The following is a 22,072-nucleotide window of genomic DNA, read 5'->3' on the forward strand; positions in this document are numbered from 1 at the left end:
GTCGTATGTAGTGCCAGGGACGGGAAGAAAGTTCAGTGCCGTGCACTGTGGTCACCGGAGTCATGGGGACTCGGCAACTCCACTAGTGATTACAGGTTGAGTATCCCATATCCAAATATTCCGAAATACGGAATATTCCGAAATACGGACTTTTTTGAGTGAGATAGTGAAACATTTGTTTTTTGATGACTCAATGTACACAAACTTTGTTTAATACACAAAGTTATTAAAAATATTGTATTAAATGACCTTCAGGCTGTGTGTATAAGGTGTATATGAAACATAAATGAATTGTGTGAATGTACATACACTTTCTTTAATGCACAAAGTTATAAAAAATATTGGCTAAAATTGCCTTCAGGCTGTGTGTATAAGGTGTATATGTAACATAAATGCATTCTGTGCTTAGATTTAGGTCCCATTACCATGATATCTCATTATGGTATGCAATTATTCCAAAATACTGAAAAATCCGATATCCAAAATACGTCTGGTCCCAAGCATTTTGGATAAGGGATACTCAACCTGTATTGTGTGTAAAGGACATGTCACTATACACGTCACACACGCAGCCTGTAACCAGGCATGCAGACATAACACACACACTGTGCGACCTCCAGGCCTTGTGTTAAGATTGGCGACAGTGAGCGAAGGTTTATTACACCTCCTTCCGGGAAATAACTGCTCAGCTCTACACATCTGGATGCATTATTATTATTACACGTTATTTAAGTGGTGCCACAAGGGGTCCCCAGCGCCGGGCATACGGCAACAGTAGGACAGTACGGGGTATACAGAACATTATATTACAGGAACCAAAACATAAACAGAGCTCAGGTAACAAATGGCACAATTCTCTGTAAACCATACAGCTGGGAAGTACAGTGAGCGAGGGTGGAACCTGTCTCCAATAGTGACGGCACTACCAGCAGTACCAGAGCCGCTGGGAGAGGTGAACGGCTGTGAGCCAGAGGAATTCCAGGATAAATGGCCACTGAGTAGGTGAAGACTGGCATTGAAGTGCTAGAGAAGAGGGCTGTGAGAACAGGAGGGAGGAGGACCCTGCTCCTAGGAGCTTACAATCTAGGGGAGAGAGGAGACAGACAGATGACATGAGGTGTGAGTGCAGGAAGAAGGTGAGTTAGGGAGGGTGGGCTGAGCGACTAGGTGACAAGACTGTGTGGTGGAGGGGTACGGTTTGATGAACAGGTGGGGTTTCAGATGCACATTTCAAGGTATGCATGGTCAGGGAAAAAGCCTGATAGGGTGAGGGAGCTTGTTCCATTGAGGGGGCCGCACGGCCCAAATCTTAAATTTGACCATGAGATACAGTGACCAGGGTGGAGGAGAGGCAGCGGTCATTGGCAGAGTGGAAAAGGAGGAAGGGAGTATGTAGGGATGAGGTTGGAGATGTAGGGAGTAGTGGAGTTAGAGAGGGTCTTGTATGTGAGGGTGATGAGTAAAGCGGGCTGTGTAGGGTAATGGGAGCCAGCGCAGGTTTTGGTGGAGGGGAAGAGGCAGATGTGTAACAGCGGGAAAGGAAGATAAGTCTAGCAGCAGCATTGAGAACAGATTGGAGGGGAGCGAGGTGGGAATGTCGGAGGCCAGTGAGGAGAAGGCTGCAGTAGCCGAGCCCAGAAATGATTAGTAAATGGATAATCAGTTTGGTAGCATCCTGGGAGAGGAACGGCCTGAAGTGAGCGATGCTGCTTAGCTGGAACAGACAGAGATAGAGACTGAATGTGGGGAGCCAAGAAGAGACTCCAGCACTGACAAGTAACGGTAGGCCACAATGGGGCAGATGTAATAACCTGGAGAAGGCATAAGGAAGTGATAAACCAGTGATATGTGCAAGGTGATAAAGGCACCAGCCAATCAGATCCTAACTGTTAATTTACATATGGGAGCTGATTGGCTGCTGCCTTTATCACCTTGCACATATCACTGGTTTATCACTTCCTTATGCCTTCTCCAGGTTAATACATCTGCCCCAATATTCTTAATCCACCGCCACAGACACCTTCCTTATCAAACCATACAACTTATAGGGCCAGACTCCAATGATATCGCACCAGCTATCTCCAGTCTAAAGGAGATAGAGGGCGATATTCAAATGTGCCCCGTTATCCTGCTGATCGCGCTCATTCCAGTCTGTTTTAGGCACATCAAGAGCCTAAACCCTACAAAAGTAAAGGGCACGAACATTAAGAGACCCGTTTGGGCGTCCGTCGGCAGTAACAATAAAATACCGTCGGCGGGCGCGATAGGCGGCGGGAGGGAGGGATAAACAATTGAATACGGCCCATTGACTTAAATGTAAATATTCTCCCAACGAAGCGTCCTTTCCTCTACAACCTGTGCCGTCTACAGAATGAAGCACCCCCCATAGAGGAGCCGCTGGGATCTGCATACAGCTACTAAGAAGCAGCAAAAGCATTAAGGACTGGGAAGACTTGCTCTGCTTTGTGCTCACACCCTAACGGTACAAAACATACCTGGGGCAGATGAAAGCAGGATGTGGGAAACAGTCTAGTTAGGAGGAAGGTCAAGGGGTTCAAGCCTCAATGGTCTTTTACATTACATTGTCCTGATCCTATCAAAGTCCCCCATACATATCTCTAGAGACTTTACACAATGCTTACCCTCCTTCAATCAGCCAGGTGCACTTTGTTTTATACTTGTAATTCCCAGGTCCGTCTGTCACAAATCCACTCGTTCCCGTCAACCTGCAAATACACCGAGATATTAATAAATCTGGAACAAATGTCATTATTTGCACAAAAATACTGTATTGAAACCACAGCACGTCTGAGAGGTTAGGAAAATAAAAAATAAATAAAAAAAAAAAAAGTAGAAAAACTAAAAAAAAAAAAGTAAAGAAAAAAAAAAGCAAAACGAGCAGATGAAGCGGGCAGCGTCTGCTGTGTATACAGTCCGACTATCCAATGACTAAAAGGAACGCCAAGATGATATTTCTAATAACCCAATACGCTCCTCCTGACTACCGTGCCGTCAATGCTGCAGGCTTCTTTATATTGGGGGTCACTTGCTGATGATTCACAGGTATTTAGGGTTTCAGTAACTCGATACAGGGATGTCACAGTACACACGCAGATTGTAGTATCATTCCAGAGGCTCACAATACACAGCAATGTGTGTACTACGATGAGGTCCGTGGGAAAAGGAGCATCTCCACTCGTGTAAGACCGCATAAGGCTTGCCAAGATCTGCGCTGGCGTCACAAGATCAGGCTGTTAGAACGTTATCCGTGCAGCATCTAATTAATAAAGGAAACAGTAACTCTTTCTGTGCCAGGAACACAGCTGTATTACATCTCAGTATTCCAGGGTCTGAACACAGTAATAGATCACTGCAAATAAGTATGTTTGTGTAACGATTGTGTCTAAAAGAGCAGCTCTGCACAATACAGTCCTGGGCGCGCACAAAGTGTGATGTCAGCATTTTCACCCGGTCTCTATAACGCTGGGTACACACTGGAGTGACAGCTGATCGTTTCGACTTTACTATTTCCCTTGACCCCAGGACAAGCGGTATTGAGCGACGCACGCTGCAATATCGCTACAGACCGGACAATATATCACATCGCGTGCTCGATAGCGATTTATCGTTGCTCCTACCGGGATAACTTCCATGCCACTCCGTTCTGGGGAGCCGGTCCAACATACAGTTTGTCGTCCGGTTCACCACACACATTGCGCAATAGGCACACAATCACTAGCGATATGGCACAAACAGCCAGTGACCGTCACTAGCGACTGGAGGGAGCGTGCAATCCTGTGTACACACTGAGCTATGTAGGCGATGTGTATTTACAGAACGGCACATCAGCCAGATATAGGTCCAGTGTGTACCCAGCATAACATGAAGCAGCCTGGTGCAAGGACTGTAACCCAACTGACTGACTACAGGGTGCTGGTCACAGGATAAAGTACTGCAGTACTGACTTACCGTCCCTAGGAGCCGGCAACAGCCAGACACACACACCGACCTCACAGAAGCAACTCATATGCATGTACTATTATCCACTAAGTAAGAAATGTTGGTAATGAACATTTGCTTACCATACCTACACGTAACCACTAACTCCGCCTCCCACACTGGCACATAACCACTAACCCCGCCTCCCACACTGGCACATATCCACTAACCCCGCCTCCCACACTGGCCCATAACCACTAACCCCGCCTCCCACACTGGCCCATAACCACTAACACCGCCTCCCACACTGGCACATAACCACTAACCCCGCCTCCCACACTGGCACATAACCACTAACCCCGCCTCCCACACTGGCACATAACCACTAACCCCGCCTCCCACACTGGCACATAACCACTAACCCCGCCTCCCACACTTGCACATAACCACTAACCCCGCTTCCCACACTTGCACATAACCACTAACCCCGCTTCCCACACTTGCACATAACCACTAACCCCGCCTCCCACACTTGCACATAACCACTAACCCCGCTTCCCACACTTGCACATAACCACTAACCCCGCCTCCCACACTTGCACATAACCACTAACCCCGCTTCCCACACTTGCACAACCACTAACCCCGCCTCCCACACTTGCACATAACCACTAACCCCGCTTCCCACACTTGCACATAACCATTAACCCCGCACGTATCTGTGTAAAGCCTAGGTGTGATCATAGCATGTGTATTGACCCAAGTGCACACCTCCTTTACTACTTGGTGTAACATGCTTTAAATCTAATGGCAGGAATTTACCGTAAACGGATAACTGTAGGCACAGGCCGGAGACACCCCAGATGTATGTGACACAACAGTAACGTCATGCAGACTCAGCAGGTAGTCACTCATCCACCACACTTCTGCCAACGCAGGTTATTTTATATCCCATTCCCAGATTTTCTACCTTTTATATTGTTTAGGTTTCGTCTTTATAACAAAAAAAAACCCACACATCTGTGTTCTGCACCATGGCCCGCCAAGTATCACCTGTACGGATCACTCCAGGTAAAAGTGCTAGAGATGTTGCCTGTGAGCTAGTACTCCTCACCCAAGGGCTCTGCAGCAATGTAAGGTCATTGATGAGCTGGCAGGTTGTGTTACACATGGGTGGGAGACAGCGCGAGGTAACCTTAGTACGGTCTCCGTCACTCAGCAGGAAACACAATCCTTACTCACAGAACAGACATGTAACATCCTAACTGACCTGGGACATGGGCCCCGGAGCCGCACGTGCCCTGCGTACACAAGGGGTTCTGCATCTATGGACTTCTAAAGGATGAGGATTAAAGATATCACTCATTAATATTAACTGGGACTTCCATTCCACAACATAGCGCAAGTAACAGGTTGCCTAGGACAACCACAGACATGGTAGATGGTATCCATGTGGTACCACAATCAGAACTCTAGAACATGACCAGGGGGGGGGGGGGTGCACCGACGCCTGAGCAATAGGGTAGGGGTCACCGGATGAGGCATCTTCCACCATACAATCACTAGCACATCATGGTGCACAGGAATGTAAAGCTACACGGGTAACACAGGAATACAGCATTGTACACTGCGGGAGAGAACATAGGGGGTCTTCACCACCATAACCAACATACACTCTCAGTGCTGCTACATCCATTTCCAATGAGAGAACAATAATATTTACTGGAGATGCTGAGGAAACGGACCTGCGAGAATTGTGGACATGATCTGCTACTGTCCAAAGTAGCGCAGATTGCCAGGTCACAATGCACCAATGACACACAAGCCAATCACTGCACAGTCACCGGTGAGCTACAATTATATACATGCAGATCATTGCACAGTCACTGGTGAGCTACAATTTTATACACGCAGATCATTGCACAGTCACTGGTGAGCTACAATTTTATACACGCAGATCATTGCACAGTCACTGGGGAGCTACAATTATATACATGCAGATCATTGCACAGTCACTGGGGAGCTACAATTTTATACACGCAGATCATTGCACAGTCACTGGGGAGCTACAATTATATACATGCAGATCATTGCACAGTCACTGGTGAGCTACAATTTTATACACGCAGATCATTGCACAGTCACTGGGGAGCTACAATTTTATACACGCAGATCATTGCACAGTCACTGGTGAGCTACAATTATATACACGCAGATCATTGCACAGTCACTGGTGAGCTACAATTATATACATGCAGATCATTGCACAGTCACTGGTGAGCTACAATTTTATACACGCAGATCATTGCACAGTCACCGGTGAGCTACAATTATATACACGCAGATCATTGCACAGTCACTGGTGAGCTACAATTATATACATGCAGATCATTGCACAGTCACTGGTGAGCTACAATTATATACATGCAGATCATTGCACAGTCACTGGTGAGCTACAATTATATACATGCAGATCATTGCACAGTCACTGGTGAGCTACAATTATATACACGCAGATCACTGCACAGTCACTGGTGAGCTACAATTATATACATGCAGATCATTGCACAGTCACTGGTGAGCTACAATTATATACACGCAGATCATTGCACAGTCACTGGTGACCTACAATTATATACATGCAGATCATTGCACAGTCACTGGGGAGCTACAATTATATACATGCAGATCATTGCACAGTCACTGGTGAGCTACAATTATATACATGCAGATCATTGCACAGTCACCGGTGAGCTACAATTATATACATGCAGATCATTGCACAGTCACTGGGGAGCTACAATTATATACATGCAGATCATTGCACAGTCACTGGTGAGCTACAATTTTATACACGCAGATCATTGCACAGTCACTGGTGAGCTACAATTATATACACGCAGATCATTGCACAGTCACTGGTGAGCTACAATTTTATACACGCAGATCATTGCACAGTCACTGGTGAGCTACAATTATATACACGCAGATCATTGCACAGTCACTGGTGACCTACAATTATATACATGCAGATCATTGCACAGTCACTGGTGAGCTACAATTATATACACGCAGATCATTGCACAGTCACTGGTGAGCTACAATTATATACATGCAGATCATTGCACAGTCACTGGGGAGCTACAATTATATACATGCAGATCATTGCACAGTCACCGGTGAGCTACAATTATATACACGCAGATCATTGCACAGTCACTGGGGAGCTACAATTATATACACGCAGATCATTGCACAGTCACCGGTGAGCTACAATTATATACATGCAGATCATTGCACAGTCACTGGTGAGCTACAATTATATACATGCAGATCATTGCACAGTCACTGGTGAGCTACAATTATATACACGCAGATCATTGCACAGTCACTGGGGAGCTACAATTATATACATGCAGATCATTGCACAGTCACCGGTGAGCTACAATTTTATACACGCAGATCATTGCACAGTCACTGGTGAGCTACAATTATATACATGCAGATCATTGCACAGTCACTGGTGAGCTACAATTATATACATGCAGATCATTGCACAGTCACTGGTGAGCTACAATTTTATACACGCAGATCATTGCACAGTCACCGGTGAGCTACAATTATATACATGCAGATCATTGCACAGTCACTGGTGAGCTACAATTTTATACACGCAGATCATTGCACAGTCACCGGTGAGCTACAATTATATACATGCAGATCATTGCACAGTCACTGGTGAGCTACAATTATATACATGCAGATCATTGCACAGTCACTGGTGAGCTACAATTATATACACGCAGATCATTGCACAGTCACTGGTGAGCTACAATTATATACATGCAGATCATTGCACAGTCACTGGTGAGCTACAATTATATACATGCAGATCATTGCACAGTCACTGGTGAGCTACAATTATATACATGCAGATCATTGCACAGTCACCGGTGAGCTACAATTTTATACACGCAGATCATTGCACAGTCACTGGTGAGCTACAATTATATACATGCAGATCATTGCACAGTCACTGGTGAGCTACAATTATATACATGCAGATCATTGCACAGTCACTGGTGAGCTACAATTTTATACACGCAGATCATTGCACAGTCACCGGTGAGCTACAATTATATACATGCAGATCATTGCACAGTCACTGGTGAGCTACAATTTTATACACGCAGATCATTGCACAGTCACCGGTGAGCTACAATTATATACATGCAGATCATTGCACAGTCACTGGTGAGCTACAATTATATACATGCAGATCATTGCACAGTCACTGGTGAGCTACAATTTTATACACGCAGATCATTGCACAGTCACTGGTGACCTACAATTATATACACGCAGATCATTGCACAGTCACTGGTGAGCTACAATTATATACATGCAGATCATTGCACAGTCACTGGTGAGCTACAATTATATACACGCAGATCATTGCACAGTCACTGGTGACCTACAATTATATACATGCAGATCATTGCACAGTCACTGGTGAGCTACAATTATATACATGCAGATCATTGCACAGTCACTGGTGAGCTACAATTATATACATGCAGATCATTGCACAGTCACTGGTGAGCTACAATTATATACACGCAGATCATTGCACAGTCACCGGTGAGCTACAATTATATACACGCAGATCATTGCACAGTCACTGGTGAGCTACAATTATATACATGCAGATCATTGCACAGTCACTGGTGAGCTACAATTATATACACGCAGATCATTGCACAGTCACCGGTGAGCTACAATTATATACACGCAGATCATTGCACAGTCACTGGTGAGCTACAATTATATACACGCAGATCATTGCACAGTCACCGGTGAGCTACAATTATATACACGCAGATCATTGCACAGTCACTGGTGAGCTACAATTATATACACGCAGATCACTGCACAGTCACCGGTGAGCTACAATTATATACATGCAGATCATTGCACAGTCACCGGTGAGCTACAATTATATACACGCAGATCATTGCACAGTCACCGGTGAGCTACAATTATATACACGCAGATCATTGCACAGTCACCGGTGAGCTACAAGGATATACATGCAGATCATTGCACAGTCACCGGTGAGCTACAAGGATATACATGCAGATCATTGCACAGTCACTGGTGAGCTACAAGGATATACATGCAGATCATTGCACAGTCACTGGTGAGCTACACAACCACGCATTCCCTTCATTTCTCGCACTACCAAGCAGCCAGGACTAGGATCCTCTGTGGGCTTTCCCTTTCAGGTCTACACAAGTTCTAAAAACATCACTGCAGGTGGGGCTAATAGGGAATTTGCACTAACAATCTGCTCACTACTTAAATCATTAGTGCGATATTACAGTGAACCACAGAGGTGTGAAATCACTGGGAAACGAGAGACTTTCCCGGGATCTGTGTACTAGTGATGACAGAGGATCTGTGGACAAACCGCAGAGCGCACACATAGAGAAAGTAGTATTAGGCAGGGAGTTGCTGATTAACCGTCAGAGACATGTCTGGAATGTCTACTAGGGAGCCGGCGGCTGCAGGTGATCAGTCAGCAGCAAGAAAACAAACCTGGTAAACAAGAGTAAGCTCACATCCAATTCCCACCAATACACCAGCCAGCTCCTGCTGACTCCAGGCCAATACTACTACACACACATACACACGCTGGCACACACAGCACACCTCCGACACCAACTACAGACGGCCTGTCTTCTCCATTCTCACCAATATGGGTCAGCGGCAACATCGTTCTCTCCTTTAGTGCATGCACCGTATACACACGGAGGTATATATGCAGATGTATTATTTATTCATTTATATAGCGCACACATATTTCTCAGTGTATACATAACATAATACTAGTCTCTTCACATATAGATCCATCAGGATAAAGTCGCTTATAACTGCAACATTGTTGAAATGCCGACACTGAAATGTCAACATCTGCAATGACCGCCAGCGGAGGGTTAGGAGGCAGAAGGGGAGGTTGGGGACTAGGAGGGGGGGATGGATACAGGAGGGGAGGTTAGGGTTAATGTGGCTGGGTCTCAGACCCGATGCTAGCTCCCTCAGTGTGGCTAAAATAGCAGCTGCGGCACTGAAGGGGTTAACTCTGCTGCTGTGGCACCATTTTTAATCCGACCACTCGGCTTTGGTGCAATATTAACCAGCGAAAAGCGTGCCGACAACTGCATGTCAACATTCTCATGTCAACAAAATATACCACACTCACAGCTCTCTATTATATAATGACCTAAGCTGTCCCGTCTGGGTCACGCGCAGTGAAAACTGGGGTGCATGGCCAGCCCAATAATATCCCACCACAGGGTGGGTCAGCCAAAGAGGAGTCTGGGAAGCAGCACCGCATCGGGAATGGTGTGGGTAATGCGGGGGCGGAGACCGGGGTAGACTGTGGTGACCCAGGTCCAGTTTACTAGTCTGTATATTATTTACGAACATCAATCAAAAATAAAAAGGAATAATAACTCTGCACATAAAACGTCATGTTCGAGCCCGAGACTGTAAGCTTTATATTTGTGTTTCCCTAAAAGTCTGACACAAGCGATTGGGTTACCTGATCATTCCTGGGAAGGGGGGGGGGGTCACCCAGGCAATTATTATTCGTCCAGGGGTCCTTACTCACTCTTCTGCTGAACGTCAGACAAAGCCAAGTTTCTCATTAATCAAGCATACAATTACGTGCGTGTAGACATGAAACATCACTAGAAAACATATCTATTAAGGAGATATTTGTGTTGCACTGATCACACATTTACACAGAAATGTTTGCAAATATGAAGAAGGCTCAAATAAACTGCTGTGATACATCAGTCTCCTTCCTAAAATATTACAGGGGTCTGGGCGTGAGCTGTAAAGACGGGTTCCGTATAATTTACCGGCAGGCCGTCAATATACGACAGCGGCATCCCAGCCGCCAGTACGCCGGCAGAGGGACGGGCACCGAAAGTCCCCTTACGGGCTCAAATAGTCCTGTTGCGCCGGTATTGCCAGCTGCTGGGATTCAGGCGTATGTATCCTGAACGCCGGGATCCCGACAGCCGGGAAATTACATGTATACCACAGAGACAGGACCGTAAGCCCATATACTGGAGGCTGGAGTTAGCAGGATAGTACAGGCACCAGCACCGGGATACGGGTCACAGGAAGAGCGGGATAACTAGAATAGAGCACACAGTCATTGGGCACCTGTCTGTCTGCCCCTCCCCTTTACACTGTAAGCTCTCACAAGCAGGGCCCTCTTCCCTCATGTCCTCCTCCATCCCTTACTTGTACCATCATAGACCTTGGGCTCTGCTGCCTATTTGGGTACTATAGACCCGATTCAGTAAGGACTGCGAATTCTGCCTTGCTGGGGGGCCGCCCATCGCAAGGCAAGGCCGCCCAGCATACTAACCGCCATACCACCCCAACGCCCCTTAACCACCCTGAAATTACGGTCGCATGAAGTTTGAGATCGCAGCGGCTGCATGTGATGTCACACAGCTGTCCCGATCACGCCACAGCCCGTATTCGACCACCGAACCCCCCCCCCCCCCCCGTTTTTAAGCCACGTGCCCGCAATGCTGTTTCCGCCTAGGAAACGGAGCGTTGCCGCCCCGCGTATGCCTTTGACTGGCAGGCAGAGGCGTTCTTAAATTCTGTGGGGCGCCCGCACTTAATGCGGGCGCACACACAGGACGGGCCCTGCGCATGCTCCCGCGGGGCCATCGTAAAAATTCCGGTTGGACCGCTATTTGTGATCCAACCTGAATTAGCCCCCATGACCGCTGATGCAGTATTGTCCTGCAACGTTCCCTTATTTCTTGTTTTGATCACACTATTTCTATACAATGTAAGGCACTGCTGACCCCTTTTGGCGCCATAGAAATAAAGTATGACAACAATAATAATATAGAACACTTCCTCTCACGAACATTTCTAAGCTCATATTTTATTTTATTGCCATATGCAGTCATCATAATCTGATAGAAGAGATTTATTTCAGTAATAAAGCAATATAATAAGCTGGATGTATTATCAGGTAGAGGTGCCTTTAGTGCTGCAGTCTCCCTGCACCTGTGTGCCAGGAGTCTCCCTATCACCACCTGATGCGGTCAGGATGCCCCAGCTCCTATCCCTATATAAAGCACAGCTACCTGCTCCCTATAGTCCCCATACAGCCGTCACCGCTATCGCATCTGCAGAGAGGACAGAGAGAGCTGGCCAAACCCCCTAAGCTCACATCACCAGCGGACTTTGTGCCCTCTGCTGCTGGGTACATTCCTGTGACTGCATTGCCTACGCTGGGCTGGGCACATTACTAGGACATATAAAACATTAAAAACAGGGACTAAGATCTGGCAACAGGTTACACACTGAACCGCACGTTTCCTTACACTTAGGCTGGGTACACACTTGTCATCTGCTGTGACATCGGGCAAGATTTCCTCCCCACAAACGATATCGTTCATACACACTGAATTATATAGTTTGCTATACTGGATGAAGTGGAGGCACTGTTCAAAAGAGCCAAACCCAGGAAAGCTCCGGGTCCTGATGGAGAGTCAACCCTCTGCCCTGAGAGCATGTGCGGGTCAGCACGCCCCCATATTCACCAAGATCTTCAACAAATCGCTGGAGCTACAGAAAGTCCCTTCCTGCCTCAAAAGGTCCACTATTGTCCCGGTCCCCAAGAAACCCTCTACCACGAACCTGAATGACTACAGGCCGATAGCCCCAACGTCTGTGGTCATGAAAACGTTTGAGCGTCTGGTTTTGAATCATCTGAAAACTGTGACTGGTCCCCAACTGGACCCCCTACAGTTGACCTATCGATGGAAGCGGTGTATCGAGGATGCAGTCAACCTGGGCCTGCACTACATTCTACAGCACCTAGACATTCCCGGTACCTACGCAAGGGTACTGTTTGTCGATTTCAGCTCGGCCTTCAATACAATCGTCCCCAGCATCCTCCACCCCAAATTTCTTCGCCTAGGGGTCCCAGAAGCTACCTGTTCCTGGATAGTAGACTTCCTGACAGATAGGACACAGGTCGTGCAAGCGGGGGAATTCACCTCTCAAGCGCGGTCCATTAGTACAGGGGCCCCTCAGGGCTGTGTCCTCTCACCCCTGCTCTTCTCCCTGTACACAAATGACTGCACCTCACAGGCGCAATCAGTAAAGATCATCAAATTCGCTGACGACACCACAGTCATCGGCCTCATCAAGGATGGGGACGAATCGGCCTATAGACCGGAAGTAGACCGGTTGGCCCAGTGGTGCATCCACAACAACCTTGAGCTCAACTCCCTCAAAACTGTCGAGATGATAGTGGACTTCAGGAAGAAGTCAGCTAGTGCACCTCCGCTAACGATTGCCGACAGTGTGGTATCGCTAGTGGACTCCTTCAAGTTCCTAGGGACCACAATCTCCCGGGACCTTAAATGGGTGTCCAAAGCTGACGCCACTGTCGGTAAATCACAGCAGAGGATGTTCTTCCTCAGGCAACTAAGGAAATTCAACATCCCACAGAAGCTTCTGCTCCTCTTCTACTCCGTGATTGTGGAGTCGGTACTGTGCTCCTCAATACTGGTATGGTACGGCTCCGCCAGCGCGAGGGACAGATGCAGGCACGGTGGTCAGAACCGCAGAGAAGATCTTCGGGGCCGACCTTCCCTCGGTCCAGGACATGTACCTGTCTTGAGTTAAAAACGGGCAACGAAGATAGTGAAGGACCAGCTACACCCCGGCCACAGCATGTTTAACTAGCTTCCTTCAGGCAGGCGTTACAGGGCTGTCCCCGCTAGGTCCACCAGAAGCCTCAATAAAGTTTCTTTCCCCAAGCGGTCCACCTGCTGAACTCCTGAACATTGACTGACTAGACGTACATGTAATTCACTTGTGTCCGTCTGACTTTACTTGCCCCGTCACCCACCTGCTTATCTGTTACCTACTTGGCTGTTGTATAGCAAACCGAAGACAAATTCCTAGTATACGCAAGTATACCTGGCCAATAAAGCGGATTCTGATGATGGCACCCAGCCACATCCAATCTTTTACAATATCTTTCAAGGTAAAGACTAAAGATTTTGTACATCGTTAACAACCCGCGGGAGCGCGCATCGTTAACGATATAGTCAGTACACACTGGACGATGTCAATGACGTATCAGCCGATCCGCTGATATATCGGGTGCAAATCGCCACGTGTGTATCCAGCCTTACTGCTTAATACAGTGCTCCAAGACACCCAGTTTGGGAACTGCTCCGTCCCGTCCCACCTGCTTACCCTGATTCTTACCGTCCTCCTCCTATCCGGCTGGGGCCTACCCCTACTCCCTAGCGGGAACCTTTGGACGGGTGGCAAGTGTCCTGAATCCCACTGCGTATGTACGCTGGGGGATCCGGTCTGAAGATAGACACTGTTTAGGTCGACCACTATAGGTCGACAGTCACTAGGTCGACAAGTGCTAGGTCGACAGGTCAAAAGGTCGACATGAGTTTTTTTAAATAAATAAAAATTTAAGACTTTCATACCTAACGATCCACGTGGAGTACGATTGGAACGGTAATCTGTGCCGAGCGAAGCGAGGAACCTTGCCCAAAGCATGGCGAGTGAAGCGAGCCATGCGAGGGGACACGGTGGACTAATTCGGCTTCCTGATCACTGTACGCAGAAAAAGACACCAAAAAAAAAATCTCATGTCGACCTTTTGACCTATCCACTAAACCCTATACAGGAACAGGATCTACTAGCAGAATGCAGCAGTGCTCCTCACAGTGTAGGTGCGGAGTGTTTATTATACCCATTCCTCAGTGCCTTGTGGAACCGCGCTCCTCACAGTGTCCGTATAAGGAAGCACTTGTGTTATCAGAGTATGGCTGTTCCCTACTCATTAAAATGTTTAGCAGTGCTCTTCTCAGTGGACTGTACGGCATTATGGTCACAAAACTAAGTCATTTCCAAGTTGCACACAGGAGATAACACTTCCGAGTCTGAAAGTGCAGACAGAACAGGGAAAAAATAAGAATTTACTTACCGATAATTCTATTTCTCGGAGTCCGTAGTGGATGCTGGGGTTCCTGAAAGGACCATGGGGAATAGCGGCTCCGCAGGAGACAGGGCACAAAAAGTAAAGCTTTAGGATCAGGTGGTGTGCACTGGCTCCTCCCCCTATGACCCTCCTCCAAGCCTCAGTTAGGATATTGTGCCCGGACGAGCGTACACAATAAGGAAGGATTTATGAATCCCGGGTAAGACTCATACCAGCCACACCAATCACACTGTACAACCTGTGATCTGAACCCAGTTAACAGTATGATAACAGCGGAGCCTCTGAAAGATGGCTCACAACAATAATAACCCGATTTTTGTAACTATGTACAAGTATTGCAGATAATCCGCACTTGGGATGGGCGCCCAGCATCCACTACGGACTCCGAGAAATAGAATTATCGGTAAGTAAATTCTTATTTTCTCTATCGTCCTAGTGGATGCTGGGGTTCCTGAAAGGACCATGGGGATTATACCAAAGCTCCCAAACGGGCGGGAGAGTGCGGATGACTCTGCAGCACCGAATGAGAGAACTCCAGGTCCTCCTCAGCCAGGGTATCAAATTTGTAGGATTTTACAAACGTGTTTGCCCCTGACTAAATAGCCGCTCGGCAAAGTTGTAAAGCCGAGACCCCTCGGGCAGCCGCCCAAGATGAGCCCACCTTCCTTGTGGAATGGGCATTTACATATTTTGGCTGTGGCAGGCCTGCCACAGAATGTGCAAGCTGAATTGTATTACACATCCAACTAGCAAAAGTCTGCTTAGAAGCAAGAGCACCCAGTTTGTTGGGTGCATACAGGATAACAGCAAGTCAGTTTTCCTGACTCCAGCCGTCCTGGAACCTATATTTTCAGGGCCCTGACCACATCTAGCAACTTGGAGTCCTCCAAGTCCCTAGTAGGCGCAAGACACCACAATAAGCTGGTTCAGGTGAAACACTGACACCACCTTAGGGAGAGAACTGGGGACGAGTCCGCAGCTCTGCCCTGTCCGAATGTACAAACAGATATGGGCTTTTTTGAGAAAAAAACCACCAATTTGACACTCGCCTGGTCCAGGCCAGGTCCAAGAGCATGTTCACTTTTCATGTGAGATGCTTCAAATCCACAGATTTGACTGGTTTTAAACCAATGTGTTTTGAGGAATCCCAGAACTACGTTGAGATCCCACAGTGCCACTGGAGGCACAAAAGGGGGTTGTATATGCAATACTCCCTTGACAAACTTCTGGACTTCAGGAACTGAAGCCAATTCTTTCTGGAAGAAAAATCGACAGGGCCGAAATTTGAACCTTAATGGACCCCAATTTGAGGCCCATAGACACTCCTGTTTGCAGGAAATGCAGGAATCGACCGAGTTGAAATTTCTTCGTGGGGCCTTCCTGGCCTCACACCACGCAACATATTTTCGCCACATGTGGTGATAATGTTGTGCGGTCACCTCCTTTCTGGCTTTGACCAGGGTAGGAATGACCTCTTCCTGAATGCCTTTTCCCTTAGGATCCGGCGTTCCACCGCCATGCCGTCAAACGCAGCTGCGGTAAGTCTTGGAACAGACATGGTACTTGCTGAAACAAGTCCCTTCTTAGCGGCAGAGGCCATAAGTCCTCTGTGAGCATCTCTTGAAGTTCCGGTTACCAAGTCCTTCTTGGCCAATCCGGAGCCATGAGTATAGTTCTTACTCCTCTACGTCTTATAATTCTCAGTACCTTAGGTATGAAAAGCAGAGGATGGAACACATACACCGACTGGTACACCCACGGTGTTACCAGAACGTCCACAGCTATTGCCTGAGGGTCTCTTAACCTGGCGCAATACCTGTCCCGTTTTTTATTCAGACGGGACGCCATCATGTCCACCTTTGGTAATTCCCAACGGTTTACAATCATGTGGAAAACTTCCCCATGAAGTTCCCACTCTGCCGGGTGGAGGTCGTGCCTACTGAGGAAGTCTGCTTCCCAGTTTCCATTCCCGGAATGAAACACTGCTGACAGTGCTATCACATGATTTTCCGCCCAGCGAAAAGTCCTTGCAGTTTTTGCCACTGCCCTCCTGCTTCTTGTGCCGCCCTGTCTATTTACGTGGGCGACTGCCGTGATGTTTTATCCCACTGGATCAATACCGGCTGACCTTGAAGCAGAGGTCTTGCTAAGCTTAGAGCATTATAAATTTACCCTTAGCTATATTTATGTGGAGAAAAGTCTCCAGACTTGATCACACTCCCTGGAAATTTTTTCCTTGTGTGACTGCTCCCCAGCCTCTCGGGCTGGCCTCCGTGGTCACCAACATCCAAAACTGAATGCCGAATCTGCGGCCCTCTAGAAGATGAGCACTCTGTAACCACCACAGGAGAGACACCCTTGTCCTTGGATATAGGGTTATCCGCTGATGCATCTGAAGATGCGATCCGGACCATTTGTCCAGCAGATCCCACTGAAAAGTTCTTGCATGAAATCTGCCGACTGGAATTGCTTCGAAGGAAGTCACCATTTTTTTACCATGGCCCTTGTGCAATGATGCACTGATTTTAGGAGGTTCCTGACTAGCTCGGATAACTCCCTGGCTTTCTCTTCCGGGAGAAACACCTTTTTCTGGACTGTGTCCAGAATCATCCCTAGGCACAGCAGACGTGTCGTCGGGAACAGCTGCGATTTTGGAATATTTAGAATCCACCCCTGCTGTTGTAACAGTATCCGAGATAGTGCTACTCCGACCTCCAACTGTTCCCTGGACTTTGCCCTTATCAGGAGATCGTCCAAGTAAGGGATAATTTAAGACGCCTTTTCTTCGAAGAAGAACCATCATTTCGGCCATTACCTTGGTAAAGACCCGGGGTGCCGTGGACAATCCAAACGGCAGCGTCTGAAACTGATAGTGACAGTTCTGTACCACGAACCTGAGGTACCCTTAGTGATAAGGGCAAATTTGGGACATGGAGGTAAGCATCCCTGATGTCTCGGGACACCATATAGTCCCCTTCTTCCCGGTTCGTTATCACTGCTCTGAGTGACTCCATCTTGACTTGAACCTTTGTAAGTGTTCAAATTTTTTTAGATTTAGAATAGGTCTCACCTAGCCTTCTGGCTTCAGTACCACAATATAGTGTGGAATAATACCCCTTTTCTTGTTGTAGGAGGGGTCATTTAATTATCACCTGCTGGGAATACAGCTCGTGAATTTTTTCCCATACTGCCTCCTTGTCGGAGGGAGACCTTGGTAAAGCAGACTTCAGGAGCCTGCGCAGGGGAAACGTCTCGACATTCCAATCTGTACCCCTGGGATACTACTTGTAGGATCCAGGGGTCCTGTACGGTCTCAGCGTCCTGCTGAGAGCTTGTCAGAAGCGGTGGAACGCTTCTGTTCCTGGGAATGGGCTGCCTGCTGCAGTCTTCTTCCCTTTCCTCTATCCCTGGGCAGATATGACTCTTATAGGGACGAAAGGACTGAAGCTGAAAAGACGGTGTCTTTTTCTGCAGAGATGTGACTTAGGGTAAAAAACGGTGGATTTTCCAGCAGTTGCCGTGGCCACCAGGTCCGATGGACCGACCCCAAATAACTCCTCTTCCTTTATACGGCAATACACCTTTGTGCCGTTTGGAATCTGCATCACCTGACCACTGTCGTGTCCATAAACATCTTCTGCAGATATGGACATCGCACTTACTCTTGATGCCAGAGTGCAAATATCCCTCTGTGCATCTCGCATATATAGAAATGCATCCTTTAAATGCTCTATAGTCAATAAAATACTGTCCCTGTCAAGGGTATCAATATTTTTAGTCAGGGAATCCGACCAAGCCACCCCAGCTCTGCACATCCAGGCTGAGGCGATCGCTGGTCGCAGTATAACACCAGTATGTGTGTATATACTTTTTATGATATTTTCCAGCCTCCTGTCAGCTGGCTCCTTGAGGACGGCCCTATCTATAGACGGTACCGCCACTTGTTCTGATAAGCGTGTGAGCGCCTTATCCACCCTAAGGGGTGTTTCCCAACGCGCCCTAACTTCTGGCGGGAAAGGGTATACCGCCCATATTTTCTATCGGGGGGAACCCACGCATCATCACACACTTCATTTAATTTATCTGATTCAGGAAAAACTACGGTAGTTTTTTCACATCCCACATAATACCCTCTTTTGTGGTACTTGTAGTATCAGAAATATGTAACACCTCCATTATTGCCCTTAACGTGTGGCCCTAATAAGGAATACGTTTGTTTATTCACCGTCGACACTGGATTCAGTGTCCCTGTCTGTGTCTGTGTCGACCGACTAAAGTAAACGGGCGTTTTAAAACCCCTGACGGTGTTTTTGAGACGTCTGGACCGGTACTAATTGTTTGTCGGCCGTCTCATGTCGTCAACCGACCTTGCCGCGTCTTGACATTATCACGTAATTCCCTAAATAAGCCATCCATTCCGGTGTCGACTCCCTAGAGAGTGACATCACCATTACAGGCAATTGCTCCGCCTCCTCACCAACATCGTCCTCATACATGTCGACACACACGTACCGACACACAGCACACACACAGGGAATGCTCTGATAGAGGACAGGACCTACTAGCCCTTTGGAGAGACAGAGGGAGAGTTTGCCAGCACACACCAAAAACGCTATAATTATATAGGGACAACCTTATATAAGTGTTTTCCCTTATAGCATCTTTTTTATATATTTCTAACGCCAAATTAGTGCCCCCCCTCTCTGTTTTAACCCTGTTTCTGTAGTGCAGTGCAGGGGAGAGCCTGGGAGCCTTCCCTCCAGCCTTTCTGTGAGGGAAAATGGCGCTGTGTGCTGAGGAGATAGGCCCCGCCCCTGTTTCGGCGGCCTCGTCTCCCGCTCTTAACGGATTCTGGCAGGGGTTAAATATCTCCATATAGCCCCCGGAGGCTATATGTGAGGTATTTTTAGCCAAAAATAGGTTTTCATTGCCTCCCAGGGCGCCCCCCTTCCAGCGCCCTGCACCCTCAGTGACTGCCGTGTGAAGTGTGCTGAGAGGAAATGGCGCACAGCTGCAGTGCTGTGCGCTACCTTAAGAAGACTGAGGAGTCTTCATGCCGCCGATTCTGGACCTTCTTCTTGTTTCAGCATCTGCAAGGGGGCCGGCGGCGAGGCTCCGGTGACCATCCAGGCTGTACCTGTGATCGTCCCTCTGGAGCTAATGTCCAGTAGCCAAAGAAGCCAATCCATCCTGCACGCAGGTGAGTTCACTTCTTCTCCCCTAAGTCCCTCGTTGCAGTGATCCTGTTGCCAGCAGGACTCACTGTAAAATAAAAAACCTAAGCTAAACTTTTCTAAGCAGCTCTTTAGGAGAGCCACCTAGATTGCACCCTTCTCGGCCGGGCACAAAAATCTAACTGAGGCTTGGAGGAGGGTCATAGGGGGAGGAGCCAGTGCACACCACCTGATCCTAAAGCTTTACTTTTTGTGCCCTGTCTCCTGCGGAGCCGCTATTCCCCATGGTCCTTTCAGGAACCCCAGCATCCACTAGGACGATAGAGAAAGCTTATATACCAATAAAAACCAAGGACACGCATAATACCACAACGTTCCAGAACAGCAATAACAAAAGCATGAACCGGTTAATCAGGTTTAGCACAGCACGACCTCTGAATATATGTAACCAGGGTTGGGGATGGAATCCCGGGGGCCGGGATCTGGCCACCAGAATAACTGCACCAGATCTGGCCACCAGGGTTGGGGATGGAATAACGGCACCAGATCTGGCCACCAGGGTTGGGGATGGAATAACGGCACCAGATCTGGCCACCAGGGTTGGGGATGGAATAACGGCACCAGATCTGGCCACCAGGGTTGGGGATGGAATAACGGCACCAGATCTGGCCACCAGGGTTGGGGATGGAATAACGGCACCAGATCTAGCCACCAGGGTTGGGGATGGAATAACGGCACCAGATCTAGCCACCAGGGTTGGGGATGGAATAACGGCACCAGATCTAGCCACCAGGGTTGGGGATGGAATCCCGGGGGCCGGGATCTGGCCACCAGAATAACTGCACCAGATCTGGCCACCAGGGTTCGGGATGGAATAACGGCACCAGATCTGGCCACCAGGGTTGGGGATGGAATAACGGCACCAGATCTGGCCACCAGGGTTGGGGATGGAATAACGGCACCAGATCTGGCCACCAGGGTCTGGCCACCAGGGTTGGGGATGGAATAACGGCACCAGATCTGGCCACCAGGGTTGGGGATGGAATAACGGCACCAGATCTGGCCACCAGGATTGGGGATGGAATAACGGCACCAGATCTAGCCACCAGGGTTGGGGATGGAATAACGGCACCAGATCTAGCCACCAGGGTTGGCGATGGAATCCCGGGGGCCGGGATCTGGCCAGCAGAACAACATGGGGCGAGCTAAAAAGCCCCTTGCAGGCTTGCGGCGCTCGCCCCATGTTCTATTCTGTGGGTGTCATGGAAACCAATGAGTGGGAATAGCCCTGGTTCATCGGTCGGGATCCCGGCGTCGGAATTCTGACCGGCGGTATATTAACTACATCCCACGTAACCATATAAACAGTTTAGGAGTATGGGAGGAGAGCTATCAGAGACGTGGCAGCGTTATCCATAGTAGCCAATCAGAGGGAGGGTTAGGTATAGGGTGTTAATACTGTAACACTGAGGATTGAAGGTCTGACCCCAGAAGCGACGGTCACATGACTGCCAGAACGCTGGTAACAGGGGCTCATCACAAACACAACAAATAAGCAATAATTCCCAGTGCACAGCTGCACATCACTCGGAATTGAATTGGACTCATTGGGGGGGGAATTCAAATGTTTGAAAAGTCGGTAAGGTGTCTATTTTTTTCTATTAGATAGGAAAAAACAGACTACCAACTGACTTTTCAAACAACTGAATACCCCCCACTGATGCCCAAGATACTCAGGCTGTAGTGGCACGAAGCTTATTGTGGCGATGCATGTGTTCCGCTACACTGGCTGGGAAAGGAATCTCCGCTCTACGCCACTATAAGGCAATAGGCTATATCAGACGGTATCACCAACACACGATGCTCTGTTACACAT

The 22,072-nt window shown here is 48.0% G+C and overlaps 1 protein-coding gene across 1 annotated transcript in view; it reads right to left on the reverse strand.

Moving 5' to 3' along the window:
• ATRN (attractin) overlaps positions 1-22,072 on the reverse strand; it is a 326,993-nt gene that overhangs the window by 233,105 nt on the left and 71,816 nt on the right. The window contains exon 2 of the mRNA XM_063925340.1: positions 2,643-2,726. Coding sequence (XP_063781410.1) covers positions 2,643-2,726 — 84 coding nt within the window. The remainder of the gene's footprint in view (positions 1-2,642; positions 2,727-22,072) is intronic.

Source organism: Pseudophryne corroboree, chromosome 1 (genome assembly GCF_028390025.1).
Source record: "Pseudophryne corroboree isolate aPseCor3 chromosome 1, aPseCor3.hap2, whole genome shotgun sequence".
NCBI classification, from domain to species: Eukaryota; Metazoa; Chordata; class Amphibia; order Anura; family Myobatrachidae; genus Pseudophryne; species Pseudophryne corroboree.